The sequence below is a fragment of the Triturus cristatus genome, chromosome 4_2 (genome assembly GCF_964204655.1).
Source record: "Triturus cristatus chromosome 4_2, aTriCri1.1, whole genome shotgun sequence".
In the NCBI taxonomy this organism is placed as follows: domain Eukaryota; kingdom Metazoa; phylum Chordata; class Amphibia; order Caudata; family Salamandridae; genus Triturus; species Triturus cristatus.
In genome coordinates this window covers 239,315,510-239,342,598 of record NC_140586.1, presented here as the reverse complement: position 1 = coordinate 239,342,598, position 27,089 = coordinate 239,315,510, and the positions used below count along the sequence as shown (strand labels likewise).

The 27,089-nt window shown below is 47.1% G+C and overlaps 1 protein-coding gene across 1 annotated transcript in view; it reads right to left on the bottom strand.

Annotated features, from left to right (window-relative positions):
* Positions 1–27,089, bottom strand: part of TRIOBP (TRIO and F-actin binding protein) — a 422,974-nt gene that overhangs the window by 381,006 nt on the left and 14,879 nt on the right. The window contains exon 3 of the mRNA XM_085601384.1: positions 11,412–11,563. Coding sequence (XP_085457510.1) covers positions 11,412–11,563 — 152 coding nt within the window. The remainder of the gene's footprint in view (positions 1–11,411; positions 11,564–27,089) is intronic.

Genomic DNA, 27,089 nt, shown 5'->3' with positions numbered 1-27,089 from the left:
GAGTGGTGAAGAGTAGAGTGGTGAAGAGTAGAGTGGTGAAGAGTAGAGTAGCACAGAGTAGAGTAGCGCAGAGTAGAGTAGAGTAGAGTAGCGCAGAGTAGAGTAGCGCAGAGTAGAGTAGCGCAGAGTAGAGTAGCGCAGAGTAGAGTAGCGCAGAGTAGTGTGGCATAGAGTGGAGTGGTGCAGAATAGAGTGCAGAGATGTAGAGTGGTGTAGAGTGCAGTGGTGTACAGTGTAGTGGTGTAGAGTGCATTAGAGTGGCATAGAGTTGAGTGGTGCAGCGTAGAGTGCAGTGGCATAGAATGCAGTCATGCAGTGTAGTGATAGAGTGCAGGATCGTAGAGTGTTGCAGAGTAGAGTGGTACAAACAGCAGTGACAGAGTACACTGGCATAGAGTGGACCAATGCAGAGTGGAGTGGCATAAAGCTCAGTGGCAGAGAAAGCAGTGTTGCAGGGTAGAGGGACGTTGAGTGAAGTGGCATAGAGTGGAGTGATGCAGAGTAGAGTGGAGTGATGCAGGGAAGAGTGCACTTGCATAAGAGTGGAGGGATGCAGAGTAGAGTGGTGTAGAGTGCATTGGTGTAGAGTGGTGCAGTGGCATAGAGTGCAATAGAGTGGTGTAGCATGGAGCGGCATAGCGTGCAGTAGAGTGGCATAGGGTGCAGTGGTGTAGAATGCAGTCATGCAGATTAGAGTAGAGTGCAGTGGTGTAGAGGGGAGTAGAGCACTGCAGAGAAGAGTGGTGCAGAGAGCAGTGACGTAGAGTACAGTGGTGCAGAATAGAGTGGTGTAGGGTGCAGTGACTACAGTGCAATGGTATAGTGTGATGTAGCATGCAGTGGTGTAGAGTGCAGTGGCATAGAGTAGAATGTTGTAGAGTTTCATGGTGTAAAGTAGAGTGGTGCAAAGTAGTTGGCAAAGGCACAGTGGCACGTAGGGTGCATTGGTTTTTAGTAGAGTGATGTAGAGTGAATTGCCGTAGAGTGCAATGGTTTAGACTAGAGTGGCCTAGCATAGAGTGCAGCATAGAGTAGTGCAGTGGCGCAGTGTTGTAGAGTGTAGTGGCATAGAGTCGAGTGGCATAGAGTAGACTTTCAGAATAGAGTGAAGTGGAGTGGTGCAGGGTAGAGTATAGTGGTGCGCGGTAGAGTGCAGAGGCAGAGTAGTGGCGTCGAGTAGAGTGGCACAGCGTCGATTGTGGCAGAGTGGAGTGGCGTAGAGTGCAGTGGCATTAAGTAGATTGTTTCAAAGTAGAGTGCATTGGCGTAGTGTGCATTGGCGTAGACTGCAGTGTTGCAGAGTGGAGTGGTGTAGAGTGCAGTGGCGCAGAGTGCATTGATGCATAGTATAGTGGGGAGTGTACAGGCATAATGTAGAGTGATGAAGAGTAAAGAAGCATAAAGTGAAGTGGCGTAGAGCGCAGTGTCAGAGTGCAGTGTCAGAGTACAGTGGTGCTCAGTAGATTACAGAGGCATAGAATGCATTGGCGTAGAGTGCAGAAGAGTGGTGTAGAGTAGTGCAGACTAGAGTGCAATGGCATAGAGTAATGTGCCACAGATTTCAGAGGCAGAGAGTTCAATGGAACCCAGTGCAGTGCTGCACAGTAGTGTCAGAGCAGTGGGGTAGAGTGCAGTGGCTACAGTGGTGCAGAGTAAAGGCACAGAGTACAATGGTGTACAGTATAATGGTGTACAGTAGAGTGGTGTAGAGTATAGTGGTGTAGAGTATAGTGGTGTAGAGTATAGTGGTGTAGAGTATAGTGGTGTAGAGTATAGTGGTGTAGACTGTAGTGGTGCAGAGTAGATTGGCATAGAGTGAAGTGGTGTAGAGTGTATTGGTTTTGAGTAAAGTGGTGTAGAGTGCAGTGGCATAGCAATGGCATAGAGTGCAGTGGAATAGAGTGCTGTGGCATAGAGTCCAGTGGTGTGCAGTAGCACAGAGTGCAAAAGGGTGGAGTAGACTGCAGTGGCTGACAAGATTGCTTCAGAGTAGAGTGAAGTAGCGTAGAGTGCAATGGTGCAGAGTGGCTTAGAGTGGATTGCTGTTGAGTGGATTGGTGTAGAGCTCAGTGGTGTAGAATGGCATAAAGTAGAGTGGCAGAGATAGCAGTGTTGCAGAGTGTGCTGTCGTAGAGTGCAGTGGTGTATAGTACAATGGTGTGGAGTGCATGGGTGTAGAGTGCAGTTGTGTAGAGTGCAGTGGCATTAAGTAGATTGTTTCAAAGTAGAGTGCATTGGCGTAGAGTGCATTGGGGTAGACTGCAGTGTTGCAGAGTGGAGTGGTGTAGAGTGCAGTGGCGCAGAGTGCATTGATGCATAGTATAGTGGGGAGTGTACAGGCATAATGTAGAGTGATGAAGAGTAAAGAGGTATAGAGTGAAGTGGTGTAGAGCGCAGTGGCATAGAGTGCAGTGGCGTAGAGTGCAGTGGCATAGCAATGGCATAGAGTGCTGTAGCATAGAGTCCTGTGGTGTGGAGTCTCGCAGCGTGCAATAGGGTGGCGTAGACTGCAGTGGCTGAGTAGATTGCTTCAGAGTAGAGTGAAGTAGAGTAGAGCGCAGTGGTGCAGAGTGGCTTACAGTGGATTGGCGTTGAGTGGATTGGCGTAGAGCTCAGTGGTGTAGAATGGCATAAAGTAGAGTGGCAGAGATTGCAGTGTTGCAGAGTGTGCTGTCGTAGAGTGCAGGGGTGTATAGTAGAGTGGTGTAGAGTGCATGGGTGTAAAGTGCATGGGCGTAGAGTGCAGAGGCGTAGAGTGCAGAGGCGTAGAGTGCAGTGGCGTAGAGTGCAGTGGCGTAGAGTGCAGTGGCATAGAGTGCAGTGGCGTAGAGTGCAGTGGCGTAGAGTGCAGTGGCGTAGAGTGCAGAGGCGTAGAGTGCAGAGGCGTAGAGTGCAGTGGCGTAGAGTGCAGTGGCGTAGAGTGCAGTGGCGTAGAGTGCAGTGGCGTAGAGTGCAGTGGCGTAGAGTGCAGTGGCGTAGAGTGCAGTGGCGTAGGGTGCAGTGGCGTAGGGTGCAGTGGCGTAGGGTGCAGTGGCGTAGGGTGCAGTGGCGTAGGGTGCAGTGGCGTAGGGTGCAGTGGCATAGAGCGCAGTGGCATAGAGTGCAGTGGCGTAGAGTGCAGTGGTGTAGAGTGCATTGGTGTAGAGTGCATTGGTGTAGAGTGCAGTGGCAGAATGTAGTGTTGTAGAATAGGTTGGCATAGAATAAAGTGACACAGAGTGGCGAAGAGTGCAGTGAAGCAGTAGAGTAGTGAGGTATAGAGAGCATTGACATAGAATAGAGTGGAGTGGTGTAGAGTAGAGAGGCGTGGAGTGGTGCAGAGAAGAGTGCAGTGACGCAGTGTGGAGTGGCGTGGAGTGGTGCAGAGTAGAGTGCAGTGGGGTAACATGGAGTATGCCTGGTAAGGTAGCGTACTGCCATTCCAGACAACACATCTTCAATTGAAATGACCGTAACATTTGCACTCTCATACAGTTTTACTGATAAAAGTATACAGCGCACAAATGATAATGTGGGGCAATGTCATCATCCAATGTAATGATTTCTTTGTCAGCACAGTTCATTTACATTTAAATATTGTTTGTAAAAAGAAAATAACATCTGTACAGCCTTCCTCTAGCAGACCCCTACTAGCCAGCATGATTGTCACATAAATCCTCTCACTTTGAAATCAGAGAAAGAAAAATAAACACCAAGCTCCCTGGAATATACAGCCTGATATTTGATCTCTGTCTTTTAATGCACAGCAAACATGACCAGATAAGAATAAGATTTAAAGGCCTGTTAACAGAAAGCAAGTTTGTGGAAGAATACAGTAAACAAGGTTTGGGCAATGAGAGAGAGGAACTCGAGCTGGGCAGCTTAAAGCAAATAAAGCTAGCAAATAGAAAGCCAGAAAATGTGAGTTACAAACCACAAAGCCAATCGGAAGCAACGGGCGGAATGCATTCCGAGGTCAAATTTCTGAATGTCCCCAAGATGTCTTTAGCGTAGGCTGTTACCTTATGATGGCTAGCACTTGGGGACACTTTTTACTAGAAATTAAATCTGGTATTTGGGGAACAATGGGTATATTTTCAGTGAATGAAACTTTGCTATGTGGGGGAAACTGGGAGCATTTTCAAAATGATTTAAGATGCTATTTCACTTACAACTCATGCTGATTGGGAGCCACTTTTTGCTCATTTTATGATATAAATTCCTTGGGCACATAACCAACTTTATTGATGCATCTTTTATTTGTTCATGACCCATGGGGAGCCATTTCATAAATTTTACCTTTGACAACCGCATATATCCACATTATTTTCACCTATGACTGTTTGTCTCACTCCTTATTCAGTAGTATCGGTGTAGCCTACTTCTGCTTTCTGAGCTCGTAAAAGCCGGGGATGAGGAGTAATGCTGCTTTTTCAACACTTGAGATTGTGAGATGTATGCAGTTTCGGGTTCCAAAATTCCAGGTAAATACTGCATCCACTTAGAAGGGGCGTGGGGGAAATGTAAAGCAGGACAAGGCAGAAACAAAGGGAGATGCTTTCCGCATTTTGAAAAATTAAAGGTCATGTCAGATTTCATACACAGATTACTTGAATTTGAGGTTTTATCAATTTTGTTGGGTTGTCGTACTATAAAGTGCACTGTTTGGATTAATTTTTTTCAAGCTGCTCCTTTGGGAAGTCCACCGCCTCCAAAAGTGATTGTAAAAAGCTATAACATTTTGCCATATTTCTATGTTCTAAAGTATCAAGATTTTCTCAAGGGAAGAAACTCCTTTGTCCCCAGATTGGCTAAAATACCAACATTTTCTCCAGAAGGGAGACACCCCTCTGTCCCATGATTGGTTTAAAGTACAAACATTTTCTCCAGAAGGGAGACACCCCTCTGTCCCATGATTGGTTTAAAGTACAAACATTTTCTCCAGAAGCGAGATACCCCTCTGTCCCATGATTGGTTTAAAGTACCAACATTTTCTCCAGAAGGGAGACGCCCCATTTTCTCATGGAGGAGGCACCCCTCTGTCACCAGATTGGTCAAAAGAAGCACTCTTTTCTTCAGGGGCAGACGCTCCTCTGTCCCCAGATTGGCCTAAAGTACCAACATTTTCTCCAGAAGGGAGACGCCCCTCTGTCCCATGATTGGTTAAAATTCCCAACATTTTCCCCTGGAGGAGGAACCCCTCTGTCCCCAGATTGGTCAAAGGAAGCACTCTTTTCTTCAGGGGCAGACGCTGCTCTGTCCCCGGGTCCGCCTTGAGTGAGTCCATCTCATTCACTTCACTCTGCGCTCTATGGGCGCTGTGCATGTACCAAACTTGTCCAGGAGATGAAAGCTACCTGCTGCAGCAAGGATAAAAGCAGAAGGAGAATAGAAGTAATTTACTCAATGATGTGTTTTTGAAGCTGTTACTGTGCAGCGTTTGAGAGGCTTCGGCAGGGCTGGAAGAGCAGCAAATGGCGGAAAATTGGCCAGGTCTTACATAGGCCTTTCCAGCACTCTGCTTGCCTTCAAAGAACCAGGAAACATACAAGGAGAAAAATAAGTATCAATGATGGAAGGCTTAAGGTTTCAAAAGGTGTGCGGCACTTTGTTTTTCAACAGAGAGGCCGAGACAACATAACCATACAAGGCTGTGGCCGCCGTATAGCTTGAGGCTTGTGAAATTTGACAAGTGTGTGAAAAGCAAACATCCTCCCAAATAGTTGATAAACTATTAGCAAGAGAAAGAAACAAAGTTGAGAATGTTTGCAGAAAATATAGAACAAATTAATCAATTTGTAAAGAAAAAGGTTGATTTCATGAGCGCTGATATGAGATATATCGGCGTCTAGAAGGGGGATTCAAAGATTGCTTAACAGATGTAAATAACTGAGGTGTGTTGCACTATGACCCATGCTTTTTATGAGTATTTTAATGTAGAAAGTTCAGTAAAAAAGGTACTCAAGTTACTAATGACATATCGCAGACTGCCACTGCACGGTCCGCAGAGCGTAGAATTTTATTTTGACGCGGGACACTGGTTTTCATTTGGCTGATATTATTGCGTCCATCGCTTAGTGTAGTGTGGTGAAGGTGTATTCATCAGTTTTTTATATCATTTTTTAATTTTATATTTTACATTTTTTCATAGTGAGATCACAGTTGCTGATCACACTGCCAAGCATACCAGAGAAATACTCATGAAAGAGGAGTAAAGCAAGAGCCTTCAAAGAAGATCTCAATATATTAAAATGAAAGACGAAAAGGAACAAGAATGGGATTTGCCCATTCAAGTATAACGGGGTCATTTACTTCAAGGAGAATGAGTCTAGCAGACATTTATTCACGCTTACTCCTCGTGTGAAGCGGCAGAAGATACAAGATACTCATTGACATTACAATTAGCCGTGATAATGCAAAGAGTACAAGTTATATCCACCACGAGACATGATTTGGCTCCCTCTCAGCCTTAGTCTTGAATGTGTCGCTATTCATTAAAGGTGACTGATGCGGGATGAAACGGTCTATGGCAACGCCGTTGTCATTCCAAAAAGCCCTAATTCCTAATTGCAACTGTTTTTAGGAGATGGAGGTAAAGAGGTAAAATTGCCACATGCTCTGGTCCTGGAAAGCTGTAGAGTCAGTTTGCTGAAAGAAGACCCTGTGGGTTGATGACGGTAAGTTACTATTACAGTTTTTGGGGAATTTGTTGATCAAGATGCCAATGCCTGGATCTAGAAATCTGCTTTGCCTTTAGGGGGCCCATTCAAAAAGGCTTGTACGAGTATGTGAAAGAGTACTTCTGTAGAACCCTTTTACAAACTCCTGCATTCCTTTGTGAATTGGCCAGAAAGCATCTAACTCCCGATTAGTAAAACTGCAAAAGGGTACAGTCCTTTCTATGTGTTCCGAGTAGGCCCATTTTGGATGTTTTCGGGCTGATTCACAAAGGCCGGCACAAGTACGTAAACAAGCGCTACAGGAGTACACAGAGACATGTAAGTAGTACAGGGGTGCTTGTTTACTAACTCTTAAATGCCTTTGTGAATCAACCCAATATTTTCAGAAAATACCTTGCAAACTTCCAAGCACTGTCTGTTATAAATGCCCTTGGTGCATCCTTGTACCTTCAATAAGATAATCCCATGCTCTTTGTTTCTGGTGGGTGAATTATGCCAGGATTTAGGCCCCAGCCAAAGGTAAGAATGTCTCCCTGGTAAGTGATAGGTCAGATGCAAGGCTTTTTCTCATTGTTCACTTTCTCCCTTAGCAACTGGATCATCATTATAGGAGCCAAAATCACCTTTTAAAGTGTTTTCTGACTCTCAATAGCCAAAACACAACTGTATATGAGTTCAAGTCTATGAAAATTGTTAATTTAATCACGAGGAGGCCTTAAGTAGTGGTAATTCACTACAGGATGCGAAATGAACAACCAGTGTTGTTTAATCCCCATGAGAACATGTCCAAATGTTGCTGGAAACCAAGAAGTTTTACCAGATTTCCCCTCACCTTGAATCTGACAATTTCCTATTCTACATAATTTTCACCTCAAAATAATTTCTCTGGTTCTACTCTTGCCTAGTCTTTACACCTGCTTTGCTCATCATGATTTTCCCACCATGCTGCTTACCATGAAAGGTCCACATTTCATAAACAATAAATTTGACACTTCTCTTTTTCATTATTTCTTGTGATTCATCTCTTGTTTCTAGCCACTTTGAATGTCTTACATTTCTGTTCATCAATACATTTTTCAAAGGATTTTTTCACCAGGAATTCACAGCATTTCGTCCCACCCCAGATTTTCTACATTTCTAATTATAACGTACCTACTAAATTTAGGCTCAACAATACTTCCTGGCACTAACATGGCATACATTTATCATGTCTTTTCGGTATTGTTGGACCTGGCTCTTTTTGCAGGGTTATCCCCAAACTTTTGGCCTTCTTTCTCCTATTTGTTCTAACCTGTTTTTGCTGGTTTTAGGACTTTGGGCACTTTACCACTGCTGATCAGTGCTACAGTGCAAGTGCTCCCTTTGTATATTGTATTGGTGACTGGTTTATCCATGATTGCCATATTTGATTTACAAGGAATTCCCTAGTAAAGGCAGTGCAGCAGAGGTGCACATGGCCTGTAAATCAAAAGCTACTAGTGGGCCTGCTGCACTCATTTTGCCACCCACATGAGTAGCCCTGCAAACAGGTCTCAGACCAGCCATTGTAGTGTCTGCGTGTGTGGTTTTAAACTGCCATTTCGACCTGGCAAGTGCACCTACTTGACCAAACCTTCCCTTTTACTACATGTAAGACACCCCTAAGGTAGGCCCAAGGCAGCCCCATGGAAAGGGTGCAGTGTATTTAAAAGGCAGGACAAGTACTGGGGTGCTTTACATGTCGCAATAGTAAAATACTGCTAAATTCGTTTTTCACTATTGCAAGGAATATTTGTCCCATAAGGTAACATAAGGATTGCCTTGAAATATCTTTTAAGTGAAATTTCCTATTGGGAGCAGATATAGATTTGATGTTTGGGGTCTCTGAACTCACTATTTAAAAATACATCTTTTGGTGAAGTTGGTTTTTAAATTTTGCGTTTGAAAATGCCACTTTTAAAAAGTGTGCCTTTTCATACTTAACCATTCTGTGCCTCAGCTTGTCTAGAATACACATCTGGGTTGGCTGACAGTTGGGCTCTTGTGCATTCACTCTAGACAGTCACACAAAGGAAGCTGAGGTGTGCCTTGCACATCCTGAGAGGCAATCAACAGGCTGATGGGTTTTCCTAAACTAGAGTGGTGGGGGGAGCTGTCACAGACACCTGAATAGGGCTGCACCTGTCCTCGTACAAAGCTGTCTCCACCCGCTGTAGTGTATCTGGAACCAGGTCAGGGAAAGGCAGGGTCTTGTGCACTACAAAAACTTTTCCTTTGAGGTTTGCCTATTTCAAATAAAGAAAGGGGTATAAGTAGTTGACCTCTGACACCCCAAAAGCAGAACACTTCTGGACTGAGGACATTCTGCCAGGAAGAAGAGTTGGATGCTGTAGTAGCGACTGCCATTCCGCCTGTTGCTTTGTTATGCTGGCCTGCTGCGTGCTGCCTCTGTAGTGGGAGTGAAAGGACTGGACTTTTCTTTCTGTATCCTGCTTCCAAGGTTCTCCAAGGGCTTGAGTTGAGCTTGCCTCCCATTAAGAAGTCTCAGGGCCAACAAAGACTCCATCTGCCAGTGCCTGGGCTCTTTTGCTGAGAGTCCTGACTTGCCAAGTGGTGCCAAATCCAGTTCCTTGGCTGTTTGAAGGGTAACCTTGTGATCTTAAGGAGAAAATCCATACATCTACTCCCAGGCCTGTTTTCTCGACGCACCACTGTAACAGATCAACGCATGGCTGCTGCTTGCCCCAAAGCGTGGCTCCTGCTTGAACGATCGACCACGGTGTTCACCGCAGGCCCCAGCGCGCCATTGCAACGCATCAGAAAGGCTTCAGAAGAATGAGACCCGAACACTGTGTTACCGACGTCCGTAGCACCTGCTCTGACTCAGCACCTGGCTCGTAACTGTGAAATCGACGCACTGCCTGCTTCGTGGCTGTGAAATCGACGCTGCACCTGCTTCGCGGCTGTGAAATAAACACAATGCCTGCTTCACCGCTATCGCATCAACGCAGCGCGTTCAGATTTTCAACAGTTTGTCCCTGGGCGCTAATTCCTCATTGGCACCGCACCGCAGTTAGGCACCGAGGCTTAGTGTCCAGAAACTGATGCATCACCCCTCCCTGCCAGTAAGGAGCTGACACATCACCTCCGCTGCCTAGTAAGGAACTGATGCACTGCTTTGTTTTTCTGGTGCCTCATCTCCCTTGCGCCGTGCACTGTCTTTGATTTTGACACATCTAAGGTACTTTGTGCTAAAAGGACACCATCCATTGATTTCTATGGGCTAAACTTTGTTAATCTTTTAAAAGTGGAATTTTGACTGGTCTATTTTGGATTTTTTTGTTGTTTTGGTCTTGTTTTGTCAAGATAAATATTGACTATTCTTCTAAACTGGTGTGTAGTGTTTTCACTGTGTTACTGTGCGTGTATATAAATACTTTACACATTGCCTCTGAGATAAACCTGACTGCTCGTGCCAAGCTACCAATGGGGCGAGCAGGGGTTATCTTAGGTGTGTGACTCCCCTACCTGGACTAGGGTGAGGGTCCCTATTTGAACAGGGTGCAAATCACTGCCAACTAGAGACCCCATTTCTAACAAGTATGTACTGCCACAATTCTGTTGAACATAAATTCCCCATATCTCCTTCTAATTAACAAGAAGCTTAAACATTGCTAGTTTGCCTGAAAATCCCACATTTTTCTTCAAAATAAACTTTGCATCTTCCCACTTCATGAACTGCAAAAATTTCTGCCCACCATGAATTCTCACATTTCCGCTCAACAAGAATGTAACACATTTTCTACATATAACCAATCCCTCATATTTCAGCTAACCAGAAATTCTGAAGATTTTTTTTTTATCATGCATGCCTCATATTTCAGCTTGTTCAGCTTGTATTAATTTGCAGTTCTGCCAGGAGGAGTTTCTCACATTTCAGTGTAAAGTATAGTTCTCACATTCTTTTTCACAATACATTTGCAAAAACGAGAGTTGCCATAAATTCGAGACATTTTTATTCACTCTATACGTTACAAATTTTGATAACCATACATTTTTCATATTTCAGCTCAACGCGTTTCCTTAAATTTCTACTTATTGTGATTTTCCTACATTTCTATTAACCAAAATGTCTCCAATTTCCACTCCTCTCATATGCAATTCTACCTATTTCTGAGAAACATTAATTTCCATATGTATGCTCTACATAATTTTCTGTAGTTCTGCTCAACATAAAACCTTTCAATTTCTGCTCACCATGAATATTCACAACTTCTGTAAAAAGGAAATTGCCCACATTTCCACCTTACGAGAACTTCTCACATCCCTGCTTAGTAAAATTCCCAAAATATATCATATTTTTTGCACACCTTTCAATTGAATAATTTATATCCCCGTCAATTTTCCAGATTTTCGTTCACTTTAATTTCTACCAAACACAATCTTTCAATTTTTGTACACATGATGAATTTCCCATATTTTCCTGCTTTCCTGCTCATTTAAAAAATCAGTTTTTTTCTACAAAATACATTTTGTTTCTGCTCACCATGAATTTCTTAAATTTCTGCTGCCCATGAATTCCTTAGACTTCTAATTAACAACAATTTCCAACATTTCTTCCCACAGAATGCTATGTGTTCAGTGATGCTTTGACTGATCATAGATGTGCAAAAAGAGTTTAATAAAAGTGCAAAGTGTCATTCACCTGTGCAGACCTAGAAAATTCTCATAATTCACATTTTACCGTGCACTAGCATGTCCCCTGGCACTCACCTCTCTTCCTGCTCATTCCCGTCGCCAATGAACAGCTCGCATTCAGGGGCTAGGATGCAAAGGGGGTTTGTGGGGTCACATGTTTCTTGGGTGAATACCACGTCATAGTAGGAATGTTCAATAAGCACGCTGTCTGAGAATTGCTCTGGAGGCTGAGAGAGGGGAGAAATGGATGCAGTTAGAGGGTTTAAGGTACAAAAGGAAGACACGTCAATCCACAGTGAGTGGCACAAAGACTGAGGGCTGGACTGGCCATAGCAGGCATCGGGCATTTCCCAGGGAGGCTGGAAGGGTAGAGGCCAGTTTTGGAGCGGAGTGGGCCTGTTTTGTTACTGACGTCCGGTTTTGCAGCGATGCTCCAATATTGGCCCCCAATAACAAAATCAGCAGTGCTTCACACTTGCAGTCCCCCACCCCTCGTCCGGGGGCTGGTCTGACAAAATTGTCAGGGCTGCTTTGGGTTCCCGGTCTGGCCCGACTGATACCTCTGTACCAGCTTGCGTTTTAGAACACCGCCTCTGGTGAGAGTGGATTGCTGGCTTCTTACTTCTGCTGGAGGATTAAGTACTTTACATTTCCAAAATAGTCCCCGACAGGGGAGATTCACACAGAAAACAATGAATATAGGCCTGATATCAGTGCTATATTAAAGCTGTCCAGCCAGACAGAAAATTTGATAATGTATCAATCACATAAAACACAAGAATAAAGTGGGACACAATCCTGCGTTCAATGCAACATATTTAAGAAAGACACAAATGAACAGAAATTCCCAAATTCAGAAAAAGGCTCAGACAGGACAAAAAATGCTTGTAACTTGTATAAAGAAATGCAACAAGCAAACAAAATGTAGAGACACCGTTACACATCAGTAATTAATTCAATTGCGTTTACGGTGCATATAAGGTCGACAACGTTTCGATCCCGTAGAAACAATATTAGAGTCATCAGGACGTAAAAATTACATGCCTGAGCGTCAAGTACTGGCACAGCACATAACAGCAGGGACCTGACAATTGTCAGCTGGAAAACTGGTTACTGACTCACTACTTTTCCTTGTTGACTAGTTATTAGCAACCCACAAGTGTTGCTCCTAATAAGTTGTAGGAAAGTAGGAACTGCTTTTATGGTCACCCCCCACTTTTTGCTGGTGTCATTATGTTTTACTGACTAGTCTGACTAGGATCCAGCCAATCAGGACCCCAGTCTCTGTGCTTCTTCCCTAAATTGGACATGGTGAGTACTTAGGTACACTCCAGATTGGCTACTTGTGCAGCCTTCTAAGTCCCTACCATATGGTACTAAGGTACCCAGGGCATAGGTACACCAGGGGTCCCCCATGGGCTGAAGCATGTATTATGCGACCCATGTGAGATCACTCAAATAGTGACTACAGGCCTGAAATTGCAGCCTGTGTAAGCTGGTCCTAGCACCACTTACGACAGATATAAGTTTACTTATATCTGAGGTCACTGCACTTAAAACCTATAAGACACCCCCAAGGCAGGCCTTCCAATCCTGAAGGCAGGGTGCTCGGTTCTAAGTGTGAGGGTGACCCTGCATGAGCAGTACACCCCTACAATCCACTGAGTCCATTCTCCCGGGCTGTAAGTGAATCAGCCATTACAATATATAGAGTGCCCATGCATCATTATGCGAGGACCATCTCTAAACTAGTTGTAACGAACCATGTTGAATTTGGTATCAAACATGTCTCACACCATAAATGGTGTAATGGTATGATTCCATGCACTGTAAAGCTTCTCTCGGAGTCCATCAGTGCTCCTGGTACCAGGCTTCTAGACCCTAACAGCAAACTATGGCTGCTGCCGATCAGTAACATGATTCTACCCTCCTGCTGCTGAGCCAAACTTGAGCAGGGGAAGGCAGGACAAAAGGTTTCCTGTCACCACCTTCCAGAGAGAACTTAGAGTATTGGGACAGGGTGGGGGTGCTTGCCAGCGCCACTAGACTGCATCGAAGGGCACATTTGATGCCCGAGTTGCATACTCCAGTTGAAACCAGTTCAGGGAGCCATTGGCTCCCACTCTGCACTCTGCAATGAAACTTGACCTAGGACATGGGAGTACCCTCACCACTGTCCAGCCCCTCCTCTGGGAGGGACCCCTGAATCATCCCAACCCTTTCCTTAAGGTACTTAAGGGCTTACCTGTGGGTGGTTCCTTAAGATTCGACGTGGGGCAAGATTCAGATCCCAAACCACTTCTACCTCAACAGTCTGTGCACTCTGGACATAGCTGTACTTAGCTTTGGGAACCGAGACTGCAACTCATTGTCCTGCAAGTCTTGCAAGTCTTCTGCCTCTGCTCCATACAGGCTCCATACAGGTTCTTCACAAGGCCTGTGGACATTCAAGACACCAGAAGGAATCTCCCTTGGAGTGAAGGAGTCATTCCCCTGCATCTGCAGGCACTGCAACAAAGCTGACCGCTCTGCTGTTCCTGAGCTTCTACCGACTCCAAAAGGTTCAGCAACACAGGGGGGGCGGTTCTACAACTCTCTCGAGGCCTGCCCTGTCTTTACAGCAAGTTTGAAGTCAGTATCCCTCGTCTGAACCGCTGGAACATTAACCCTGTGCATCGCATCGACTTGCCGTTGGCAAAGTTTGTTGACTCTCTCCTCCAGGGATCTTCGGGCTCCAAGAAGCTCCAGCCTCAAACATCTCCTGCAGCCAAGATCTTCACCTTTTCCGACTACTATGCTGGTTGCCGTTGCCAAGTCTTGTTAGTGCCCCTGCCAGACACTGACCCCTTGGCTCTTGACATCCGGCATGGGACAGCTTGTGAATGGCTCCTGGTCTTCCTCAGCATCGCCTGGTCCGTACAGCTGCAACTTCAAGGGTACCCGTCAACTCTCTTGCATCCCGACACAGGTGAGCATTCGTCTTCCATGCCTCCTGGTCACTCCTGAGTGACAGACTCTGTCCCCTCTGCTTGCAGGTTCTTCACATCTTAAATCCCCCTTTAGGTTCCACCGGACACTTTCAACCTCTCCAGCAGCGGCATGTTTCGGAAGTCCTCCATTGTGGTCTACGGCGGTTTTAACGTCACTTTTCACCTATGCACCCGGCTACCCTGGTGTAGGTATCCTGGTTCCTAGGGTATCCCTGGTTGGGGTGACTCTCAAACCTTCCATCTTCAACGGGGGTCCACTCGGAATGGTCCTTCTTCCATTAAAATTGTAACTATGACATTGAGTACGCGGTTGTGTTCCCACTCTGCACACGGCCTCCGTGGGGTTCCTAGATACTCACCTTGGGTGGTTCCTTGGATCCCTGACTCTTCCACGTCTTCCGGGTCCAAGTCACGACTTAAGTAGTGGTTCAAATTCCACTATTTTAGTATATGGTTTGGTCTCCCCCTGGAGCCCACTGTGCATTTGTGCTACTTATGTGTTCTATTTACAAAGTACGGTGTGTATGGTGGCTATATCTCCGGGTAGGAGATATTGCAATGTGTTAGTGAGTGTTTATCATAAATACATATTTTAATAACTGCACTGTGGGGTTCTTTTTCACTTACCCAATACTATAAGATTATGTACTGGTAAAACAAGCTGCTTTATACTCCTTCTGGACTGAACCTGAAGGCTGCTCTCCACAGCTACCACTTAGAGAGCTTTCTAAGGTTGTCAAAGACCACCAAATCACCATAAGGGATGTCTGGATTGGTGCAAGGTGCCCACTTACATAAGTGTACACCATATACAAAGCCAGGTTCTCACAGACTGGTGTTGGATTTTTTGTCCAGCACTTGTCCGACAATTGGGCAGACTGGAGTTGGGATAGTAAATTATACTATTCCAAAGTCCAGCGCTTTCCTAAGGCAAGTCGTTCTAACGACTTGCGTGGTAAAGGAACGCGTGGTACTGATGCGTTTGTTGTATTAACCACAGTGTAAAGGCATGCATGGTAAAGGGATGCGTGGTTCCATCATACAACCATGTTTACACACTACTTCTTTGGGCAGGTAATTGGCACAATATGCATGTTGCTGAATTTGTTTTGGATACAGGACATAGGTAAGTGTCTGACTACTGGCAAAATCTCTCTGCCGTGTTAATAGCTTATGGAGCACTGAACATGGCCCACTACTTCTGCTGGAGACATGCGATCGCTGGCACAATTTTCTATATGGGAATGCTGGACACATCCAATGGAGTTGGTTATTGCTACAATACTTGTACTGGTGGTTTGGTTGCTGGTACAATTAGACTGCTTGAGGGCTCAATGCTGGCTACTTATCTTGGGGGGGGGGGGGGGAGTGATTCATTGTGGCAAACAGATGTGCCTGGGACTGTTTGTTTTAGAGAACAGGGGTCCCTAGACAGTTTGGGATCAGTTTAGGAATAAATATAGTCTAGATAGAAGCTATATTCACTGTCCAGCTGGACAGCGTTTTAATCTCAAGATAAATATATGAACAAGGTATATACTAGAAATTCAAGTGGGACATATCCAACGTCCTACTTACACAAGAAAACAAGAAAACAAAAGCAAATAGAGAAGAAAAGGTTCAGGCAAAACAAAACGTATCTGTGTAGTATAAATTATGGCAGACTCATGTGACGTGAAACCACCATTGCACATTAAGCATTTACAGTATATTAATTGCATATGATGTAAAGACTGTCGACGGCGTTTCGATCCCTTGCTAAGATTAATGGGACCATCTTCAGGACACTTAAATATACATGCCTGCTTACAATTGGCGTACAATTAGATAATATCACCAGTGATTATACAGTGAAATAATATGTAGGGAGAGAAAAGGGGAGGACAACGAACGAAAATCCGATGTTGCCACGGGGGAGCCAATGCGGTAAATAGACCTCGGGTAGGGTGAGCCGAGTAGGTCAGCGGGACGGGGAGAGAGAGAGGAAGGCGCGAAGGAGGGCGCCGGGAGGAATTGAGATCCGGGATGGAGATCAAGTAATTGGGGTTGGTGACTTGCGATGGTCGAATCACAATCCAGCGAAAGTTAGCGGCAAGTGTTGGGACTAACTGTTGCCACATGTCTGATATAGGCCACACACTGACATAATATCTCAAATGAGTGAATTCACACTGGAAAGGTACCGCTGCCGGAAATCTGTTGACTAATGTTATTTTATGTTATCTGCATTTATTTTGAGCACAGATACTGCAAGAGTAAAATGAGAAGGGTCCTGAATGCAGCGGAGAGCAAGAGGCAGCGCATTCCAAGCTAGAGCAGCTTTCACAGCCAAGGAGCTACCGCCCGGCCTTTGCAAGTAAAAACAAGGGACTTGGGCCAAACATTGAGAAGTAGAACGCAGGTGTCTAGCGGGAGTATAAAAGGAGGAGCGTTTCTGAAGATAGCTTGGCCCTATGGCATGAAGAGCGCGATGAGCAATAACTAAGGACTTAAATGTGATCCACTCTGCCACGGGTAGCCAGTGAAGGGCGCGGAGATGTTGTCTAAGGCTGCTTCTGGCAGAGATGTTAGCGAGAAGCCAGGCGGTGCATTCTGCACCACTTGCAGTTTATTTAGCAAATAGCCCGGGGAGCCAATGTACAGAGCGTTGGCATAGTCAAGCCGAGAAAGGATGAGGGTTCGAGTGACTGTCTCCTTGGCAGTCCGAGGAAGAAAGGGAAGAAATTTCCTAAGAATTTTTAGAAACCCAAAATAGGTCCCTGACAGCTTTTTGATCTGGGTCGAGAATGTGAGGATCTCCTTGAACCAAACCCCTAAGGATTCCCTGATGAGGCGGGAAGTACCGAATCAGGCGGCCAGAGTGTTTTCCTAAACTGAGGGGGAAACATTCCAAAGAGGAGAATTTCCGATTTGTACTAATGCACTGTCTGTGCTGTGCGTATCGAGGAACAGGATTACTCGTATTGACTAGGGATGTGTGTAGTTTGCTTTTGCTTAATTACATGAAATTTCTGAAAAAGTATGCATTATTACGCGAAAGGCAAACCTGCCATTGATTATATATTAGAACATTGGAATGTGGAGCACTCCACTGTAGACAATGGAGTGCTCCATGCTTCTACGGGCCAGTAAAGGCCCGCAGAGCAACATTCCAATGTTTTACAAAAGCCTCTCGAAGCTCGAGGGGATTTATCCCCTCGAGCTTCGAGAAGCCTTTGTTTAATTTATTAGAACATTCTGCCCTCTAGTGGCAGAATGTTCTAATAGCCTTATAGCCCTTCGTAGCAGGGCTATACCGCTATTAAAGTCCCGCTGCTTTTGTTAAAGTCCCTCACCTTCGGCTCGGGCCTTTAATGGTGCAGCGGGCCTTTAATAGCCGGTATAGCCCGCTACGGCGGGCTATAAGGCTATAATGTGTCCTTGAGTCAATTTTTGAGGCAAAGAGGCATTTTCTGGTATAAAAAAAAGAAATTGCATGAAAAAAACAAGTGGCCGTACCAACAGTCGCTTGCATTCTGGCGCTATGCCTGCATCCTCGCGTTCAAATTTTGCTACGAACAGCGTGTAATCACACAATGTTGCATAATGGTATAATTTCAGGAATTATGCGTAATAAACAAATTGCACCAGCATAATTTACATTTTGACCAGGCCTTTTCTTGACGTACTCGGCAGCCTATTTACTGCCTCGCAATAGCTTTCAAGAGTAGAGGTTTTCAAACTTGGGTGGAGATGGGGAGCGAAATTTGATCTGAAGGGGGATGGGTGGCAGGCAATATCCAAAATAAGCATCATACTGAAAACAGTGAGGTGGTTTTACTGAAAAAACAGAGAGACCAGGAGCTAGTCTGTAATGGGCCACAAGTAACATCTTTTGTCACTCATATCCTGGCTGGGAGAAGGTGTCAAAGGAGAAGGGGAAACAAATGACCCTCAAAGTGCCGCGAAAAAAACACTACGCCTCATGTGGAATCACACTGAGGATACTTTTAAACTTTAGGAAGACAGGCTGCCCATAGCTTGTTGGCACTTGGGTATTTGATTGCATTTTTCCAAAAGATAACTGAACATATCTGCAATATTTGAATAGTTAGATATGTTTAGAGCTGCCAGCTTTATAAAATAATTGTGAAAAAATAGGTTTTCATTCAAGGGGCTGGATAATTTTTTTTACTACAAAGGGGGGGGGCACAGCTTTAAAACGTTGTTAAACTACTGTTCTAAAAAATTATTAGAAGGCCATTACACCTGCTGAGATGATTACTTGCATTAACCTGTTAAATGGAGATTGATAACTGTTGGTGGCTTCATTCATTACTGCCAACATGCCTTATTTAAAAGTTCATTACTGTACTGTGTGTACCTTTTTTGGAGCCTGGCTACTGGGCCCTTAACACTGTTGAGGTCTTCGTCTTGTCGTGCTACCTCTCTAGGTACTGATTACCTGCACAGTACTCCTGCAGTTGGTCGATTATTGGTAGAACTGCTCTGCTGGGGGCTGTTTATTAATAGGTTTGCTTGATAGGTGTTAACTATAAGCACGGTAACTGCTGGAAACCAATAGCTGCTCAGTACCACTGCCTCTCAAGCTGCTGATGTCACTATATTGTTGTCGAAATATTATCCTGCAAACATTTCACATCCACAATCTCGACTATCACTAAATCATCAAGGAAAGTATACATAGGTAAGTATGGTTTTACAACTAATAGCACCAAGTCTAATTACCCAGAGGAAATAGGCCCTCATTATGATTGGCACGGATAATCCCAACACGTGCGCTAGGTACAGTTACTGCACGTAGCAAAATTATTGTAATTGTATTTATACAGTGCTTACTACGCCAGAGGAGCCATTGAAGTGCTTTTCGGCCATTAGCATGTTCCTCCGGAACCCAAAGGTGGATTAATAGTAGAGGGAAATATAAGTTATTGGGAGTGGTAGACATGTGAGTCTGTTAGTCTGACGAATAGGATCGAGGATGGATAGAGGAGAGAAGAGTTTGGAAAGGGTTATTTGTGAGATTTGGGATGAGTAGGGCATATTTTGGGTAGAGGAACAGGATGAGTCAGAATGGTGGTTTTATGAGCTTTGGGGAGATTAGTTAACATTTTTTCTCTGCAGTAGAGGAAAATATATAAATATGTAGATACATATTGAGTTTGTCGGTGTTAGAAATGGGGGTCTCTAGTTGGCTAACATTGTAGAGTTCCAACCTATCCTCCTCAAAGGCAATTTCCAGGTATGCAACGGATGATGCTCTTGATTCTGGCATGACGAAGTAGCAAGTTCAAACAGGCAAAATCAAAAAATAGGCCAAAAAGAAAAATGACTAGTATGTGGCACGTAATGTTCTGCGATATTGTAATAGTGCACACCAATCACTGTAAGTCAAATGCAAACGCAAGTCCAAACCTCACCGCTGACACCAATGTTCGAAATGGGGTCTCTAGTTGACAAGGGCTTCCACCTTTGTCCAAGTAGGGACCCTTCTTCCTAGTCAGGATAAGGGAGTTACACTCCTAAAATAACCACTGCTCAACCATTTGGTAGCTTGGGACGAGCAGTCAGGCTTATCCTAGAGGCAGTGTGTAAAGCATTTGCACATAACCGACAGTAATACAGTGTAAGCACTACAAAAGGACACCACACCAGTTTAGAAAAATTGCCAATATACAAGACCAAAAACGATAAGAATCCACAATACAGTACTTAAAAATCTACAGTTATCAAAATACGCTTTAAAAACAGTTCCTTGATGTCGATAGCTCCGTCCGGGGCTATCACGGCGTCGTGAGCAAACAAATCCAAACAGTTCAGGCTGGTTGCGGCATCGCGGAACAGCTACGGTTTCGGGAAGACCCGCAAACAGTACCTGTTAGAGATGCAGGGCGCCGAGGCCCTTGAAGTCACTCGCGTTGCAGGTCAAGCTCCTTTCTGTTGGGATCAGGAGCGCTGGCGTCAGCAGGCATCAGGTGCTGCAGTGCAAAGTGCAGCGGTGCGGCATGCGGTGCCCTCAGGATGCTGTGCGAGCAGCGGATCGGTGGCAGCGTCAGATGGCATCGTCGGTGAGACCAGGGTCGCAGTGCGAGGTGAAGGCAATGCTTGTCACGGTGCTGGCAGGTCACGGTGCAAGCAGCAGCGTCATCGTTGCTGAAGTGCTGTCGTCGGCTGACAAACGGGAGTCGATGGTGTCGGCGTCGGTAGGCCAAGGCTGCGGTGCAGGATGAGGGCGGTGCATTGTGTAACTTTACGAACGGTGCCCTAGAACCACGGTGCAGGCAGTGCCATCGATTTCGGCGTGGAGCGGCGGCATCTGGGAGGCCATGGCGTCGTCGTGAAGCGAGGCGGTGCGGAGTATGGTGCCCACAGGTCGCGGTGCGAGCAACGGCTCAGTGGCGGCATCAGCAGGCGGCATCGGTGAGACCAGGTTCGCAGTGCGGCATTGCTCTCTGCAGTGCCCAGGCTCCGGCGTGAAGCGAGGCGGTGTGGAGTGCGGTACCCACAGGTCGCGGTGCGAGCAGCGGCTCGGTGGCAGCATCAGCAGGCGTAGTCAGTGAGACCAGGGTAGCGGTGCGACATTGCAGCGGTGCCCTCTGCAGTGCCTTCAGGACATGGAGTCGGCAGCGGCATAGTATACGTCGTCAAGTTGCTTTTCTTCTGTCGCAGCACAAAACACACAGTCCCCAGTGCTGAGGGCAGAAGAGCTAAAGTCTTTGCTGTTCCTGAGACTTCTTGATCAGGGGGCAAGCTCTAGCTCAAGCCCTTGGAGAAGCTCACAAAGCAGATTGCAGTAAGTTCAGTCCAGTCCTTTCACTGCCCAAGACAGAAGCAGCCACTGTAGGCCAACACAGCAAAGCACACAGCAAAGTGGTAGTCCCTCCTCACAGCTTCTCCAGCTCTTCTTCTTGGCAGTCTTGATCCAAAAGAGTTCTAAAGTTCAGGGGTCTGGGCCCCAGTATTTGTATCCAAAAATACTTTGATCCTCTAGGCGAAGGGTGTCTGTGCCCAGCCAGAACCAGTTCTGCCTTCTCTGGTGTGATTTCCCAGCAGGAGGTGGAGACGGCATTGTCAGAGGCAGACCACGCCCTTTGAGGTGCAAGGAAATTTCCTCCCTCTTCCCCCCCATTGCAGCCCACGTCTATTCAGCCCTTTCCTGACCTACCTAGACTATCAGGAGCCACCCTTGCTTCCTAGCCATGTGTCGTCCAAAACCCAGACAGGCAATCCACATTCCAGCAGAGGCACGCGGGATGACTGAGCAAGAAAATACCTACTTCCTAAAAGTGGTATTTTCAAACACAGAATGTAAAAATCACCTTTATTAAAAGATGCATCGTTAGAGTCTGAGTTCAGGCATACTAAATTTCATTTTCCCGCCTAGTTCCCATGGCCAGTTATGTTTATAAGAGGTTATAAACAAACTACCCATTCTGTCCTATGGGGAACAGGTAGCCTTGCAATAGTGAAAAACGAAATGGGCTGTAATTCACTCTCAGGACATGCCACACACACCAGGGCATGTCCTATCTTTCACATACACTGTACCCTGCCCACAGGGGTACTTTGGGCCTACCTTAGGGGTGCCTGACATGTAAGAAAAGGGAAGGTTAGGGACTGGCCAGTGTGTGCACGGGCCAAGTCGACATGACAGTTACAATCTGCGCGCAGACTCGGCAATGGCAGGTCTGAGGTACATTTTCTGGGCTACTCACGTGGGTGGCACAATCCGTGCTGCAGGCCCACGCATAGCATTTGATTCCCAGGCCCTGGCACACTCAGAGGAACCCCACGCGGGAAAAGATCCCCATTAACGCCCGGACCACCACTGGTGCCGTCGTTGTCCTGAGAGGGATTGCCTCCGGGTACAGGATGGCATGGTCCACCAAGACTAGGATGTAACTGTTGCCCATGGCTGTCTTAGGATCCAGTGGCCCCACAATGTCCATTCCTACCCTTTCAAAGGGTGTCCCAACAACGGGGACTGGTTGGAGAGGAGCTTTGAACTTCCTCCTGCTCCTACCACTTGCCTGGCACGTTTGGCAAGACCGGCAATGTACATCTGACTGCCTTTGCATTTGGGGCCAGAAGAAGTGGGTGACAAGCCGGTGAAAGGTCTTGTCCTGCCCCAAATGTCCTGCCAAAGGCACGTCATGAGCCAGACCCAGTAGTAAGGTCCTGAAGCGCTGGGGTACCACCAGCACACGGGCTGACCCAGGCTCAGCGACCTTAGGCTCGCTATACAGGAGATCATTCTACCAGTAGATCCAATGTGATCCTGACTGATCACCAGTCGCCTGGGCTGCGGCCTGCCACCGCAGACCCTCCAGAGAAGGGCATTCTTTCTGCTCCCGGCAGAACTCCTCCCTGGTGGGACCCCTTTCTTGCTGCCAAAGGGTCAGCTCAGAGATGTCTCCCCAGTTTGGCTACCTGTTCCCCTGTAGGCACGTGGGCGTCCCCCTCAAGGGCCTCCTCCTTCCGGGCCGTGGGAACTTCGGGGGCCGGTTTCCCGTGCCCCTTGCCCTTTCTCTTGGCAGGGACCTGGGCCACTGTTTCAGGCTCCAGGTCCCTCTGATCACCCTCTCTGGCCGCCATGGACCGAGTGGCGATGCATGCCCACTCTGGCAACCCAAGCATCTCCAAGTGGGACATGAGCTCAACATCCTTCCACAAGGACTGCTCCAGGTTGTTACCAAGCAGACAGTCAACAGGCATAGAAGGGCTCACAACCACCCTCACGGGACCTGCGGACCCCCCCCCCCACTCAAAGGGAACCTGCGCCACCAGACACTGGCGCTCTGAATTGTTAACTGCAATTACTTGGTGGAATGCCCCGGGACTACCTGCTCCTCAGAGACCAGTTGACACCAGACTGAGGTCATACTGGCTCCAGTATCCCTGAGAGCCTCTACCCTTCTCCCATTGATGGTCTCCCTGGGACCATCTCACTCTCCCCTAGTGAGACGAGGATCATTTCTGCAGGGTCCCTACCCTCCTGTGGGTACTCCTCCTCCTTCCCAAGCGCTACACTAGTCAACACCTTGGACTGCCCACCAGTGGGTGGCTGTGCCCCCTTGGAGCACCTGGGGTCCCCCTTCATGTGCCCCACCTGGTCACATGCAAAATATTTGCGGGGCCGGTCTCAGCAGGCTTTCCTGACGAGACCCCTTGTTTCTTATCTCTGGGGGGATGGGAACTTTGACCCTGGGTGTTAGTTTGAGGCCCTTTAGAGAGCTCCTGTGCTTTACCCTTGTCCCCCCCACTTTTCTGCTGGGGACCCTGCCCATCTTTGGCGGGGTCTCCCCCAAACGCTTTCTTGTGGACCCTGGTACTCACCCAACGGTCCGCCTCCATAGCAAGCTTCCTAGGGTCAGTCCGCTTACTATCAACTAGGTGCTGGCGCATATCTGCAAAACAGACTGGACAAGTGTTCCCATGCAATCAAATTGTAGAGCCCCTGATAATCTGTCACATTACTGCCCTTCACCCAGCCATCCAGTGACCGGCAAAACAAATCCACACATTCTAACCAAGTGTTGGCATCAGACTTCTTACTGGACCTGAACTGATCCCTGTACTTTTCAAGAGGAAGACCATACTCAGTGAGGAGAGCGTCCTTCATGTCTAGATAGGTGAGGTGATACCCCTTACACAAAGCTATGAAAGAGTCCCTCGGTTCTTCAGGGAAGAGAGGCCACAATCCTGCCCCCAATTCTCCTCAGAGACCCCATTCATGTGGATTGCTGCCTTGTACCCCTGAAACAACCTTTGTATGTCATCCCCCTTCTTGAATTCCTTGCCCACATTCTTAGGGATGTGCACAATTCTGTCTGCCTGTCTTGACGAGTTGCTGTCACCATCTGAGCCGGGCCTACTCCTTAGCTCCAGCTCCTTAAGACCTCGTTCATGGTCTAACATCATCTTACTTTCCTCCATGGCTATTCTTTTGTTTTCCCTCTCACTTTCCATCCTAAGTTTTTCCAACTCTAACTTCCTTGCTTACCGCCTGTCCTCCAGCTCTTCTGAGGACAGGCTACTGCTGCCTAACCTGAAGGGTTCCCCCCCTCCCAAAAGTACATCCACCCTAGGAATATGTCCCTCTGCCTCTCCACCAAGATCGCCAGATTGCCTACTCTGTGCCCATCTCTGGTTGCTACCCAGGCCCTCAGCGCCTTTTGTAGCTTGTCCTTCCTAGTGAGGCCTCTGACTTAGACTTTTAGGCTCTTGCAAATAGATTTCAATTCCCTAACATTGTAGAGTTCCAACCTATCCTCCTCAAAGGCAATTTCCAGGTATGCAACGGATGATGCTCTTGATTCTGGCATGACGAAGTAGCAAGTTCAAACAGGCAATATCAAAAAATAGGCCAAAAAGAAAAATGACTAGTATGTGGCACGTAATGGTCTGCGATATTGTAATAGTGCACACCAATCACTGTAAGTCAAATGCAAACGCAAGTCCAAACCTCACCGCTGACACCAATGTTCGAAATGGGGTCTCTAGTTGACAAGGGCTTCCACCTTTGTCCAAGTAGGGACCCTTCTTGCTAGTCAGGATAAGGGAGTTACACTCCTAAAATAACCCCTGCTCACCCCTTTGGTAGCTTGGCACAAGCAGTCAGGCTTATCTTAGAGGCAGTGTGTAAAGCATTTGCACATAACCGACAGTAATACAGTGTAAGCACTACAAAAGGACACCACACCAGTTTAGAAAAATTGCCAATGTTTTTATATACAAGACCAAAAACGATAAGAATCCACAATACAGTACTTACAAATCTACAGTTATCAAAATACGCTTTAAAAACAGTTCCTTGATGTCGATAGCTCCGTACGGGGCTATCACGGAGCCATGAGCAAACCAATCCAAACAGTTCAGGCTGGTCGCGGCGTCACGGCGTCAGGAAGACCTGCAAACAGTACCTGTTAGAGATGCAGGACGCCGAGGCCCTTGAAGTCACTCGCGTTGCATGTCGAGCTCCTTTCTGTTGGGATCAGGAGCGCTGGCGTTGACAGGCGTCAGGTGCTGCAGTGCGGCGTGCGGTACCCTCAGGTCGCGGTGCGAACAGCGGCTCGGTGGCGGAGTCAGATGGTGTCAGATGGTGTCGTTGGTGAAACCAGGGTCGCGGTGCGATGTGAAGGCGGTGCTGTCACGGTGCTGGCAGATCACGGTGCAAGCAGCGGCGTCGTTGCTGAAGCGTTGTCGTCGACTGGTGAACGGGAGTCGATGGTGCCGGCGTCAGTAGGCCAATGATGCAGTGCGGGATGAGGGCGGTGCGTCGTGTAACTTTACGAGCGGTGCCCTCGAACCACGGTGCAAGCAGCGGAGTCGATTTCAGCATGGAGCGGTGGCATTGGAAGGCCAAGGCGTCGTCGTGAAGCAAGGCAGTGCAGAGTGTGGTGCCCACAGGTCGCAGTGCGAGCACCGGCTCATTGGCAGCATCAGCAGGCGTCGGTGAGACCAGGGTCGCGGTGCGGCGGTGCTCTCTGCAGTGCCCAGGCTTCGACGTGAAGCGAGGCAGTGCGGAGTGCGGTGTCACAGGTCGCAGTGCGAGCAGCGGCTCAGTGGCGGCGTCAGCAGACGTCGTCGGTGAGACCAGGGTTGCGGTGCGGCATTGCGTCGGTGCCCTCTGCGGTACCTTCAGGATACGGAGTCGGCAGCGGCGTCGTAGGCGTCGTCGAGTTGCTTTTCTTCTGTCGCAGCACAAAACACACAGTCCCCAGTGCTGAGAGTAGAAGAGCTTGAAGTCTTTGCTGTTCCTGAGACTTCTTGAACAGGGGGCAAGCTCTACCTCAAGCCCTTGGAGAAACTCACAAAGCAGATTGCAGAAAGTTCAGTCCAGTCCTTTCACTGCCCAAGACAGAAGCAGCCACTGTAGGCCAACACAGCAAAGCGCACAGCAAAGTGGTAGTCCCTCCTCACAGCTTCTCCAGCTCTACTTCTTGGCAGTCTTCTTGATCCAAAAGAGTTCTAAAGTTCAGGGGTCTGGGCCCGAGTATTTGTATCCTAAAATCCTTTGATCCTCTAGGCAGAGGGTGTCTGTGCCCAGCCAGAACCTGTTCTGCCTTCTCTGGTGTGATTTCCTGGCAGGGGGTGGAGACGGCATTGTCAGAGGCAGACCAGGCCCTTTGAGGTGCAAGGAAATCTCCTCCCTCTTCCCCCATCGCAGCCCAGGTCTATTCAGCCCTTTCCTGACCTACCTAGACTATCTGGAGCCACCCTTGCTTCCTAGCCATCTGTCGTCCAAAACCCAGACAGGCAATCCACATTCCAGCAGAGGTACACGGGATGACTGAGCAAGAAAATACCTACTTCCTAAAAGTGGTATTTTCAAACACAGAATGTAAAAATCACCTTTACTAGAAGATGCATCGTTAGATTCTGAGTTCAGGCATACTAAACTTCATTTTCCCACCTAGTTCCCAGGGCCAGTTATGTTTATAAGAGGTTATAAAAAACTTCCCATTCTGTCCTATGGGGAACAGGTAGCTTTGCAATAGTGAAAAATGAAATGGGCTGTAATTCACTATCAGGACATGCCACACACACCAGGGCATTTCCTACCTTTCGCATACACTGCACCTTGCCCACAGGGGTAATTTGGGCCTATCTTAGGGGTGCCTGACATGTAAGAAAAGGGAAGGTTGGGGACTGGCCAGTGTGTGCGCGTGCCAAGTCGACATGACAGTTACAAACTGCGCGCAGACTCGGCAATGGCAGGTCTGAGGTACCTTTTACGGGCTACTCACGTGGATGGCACAAT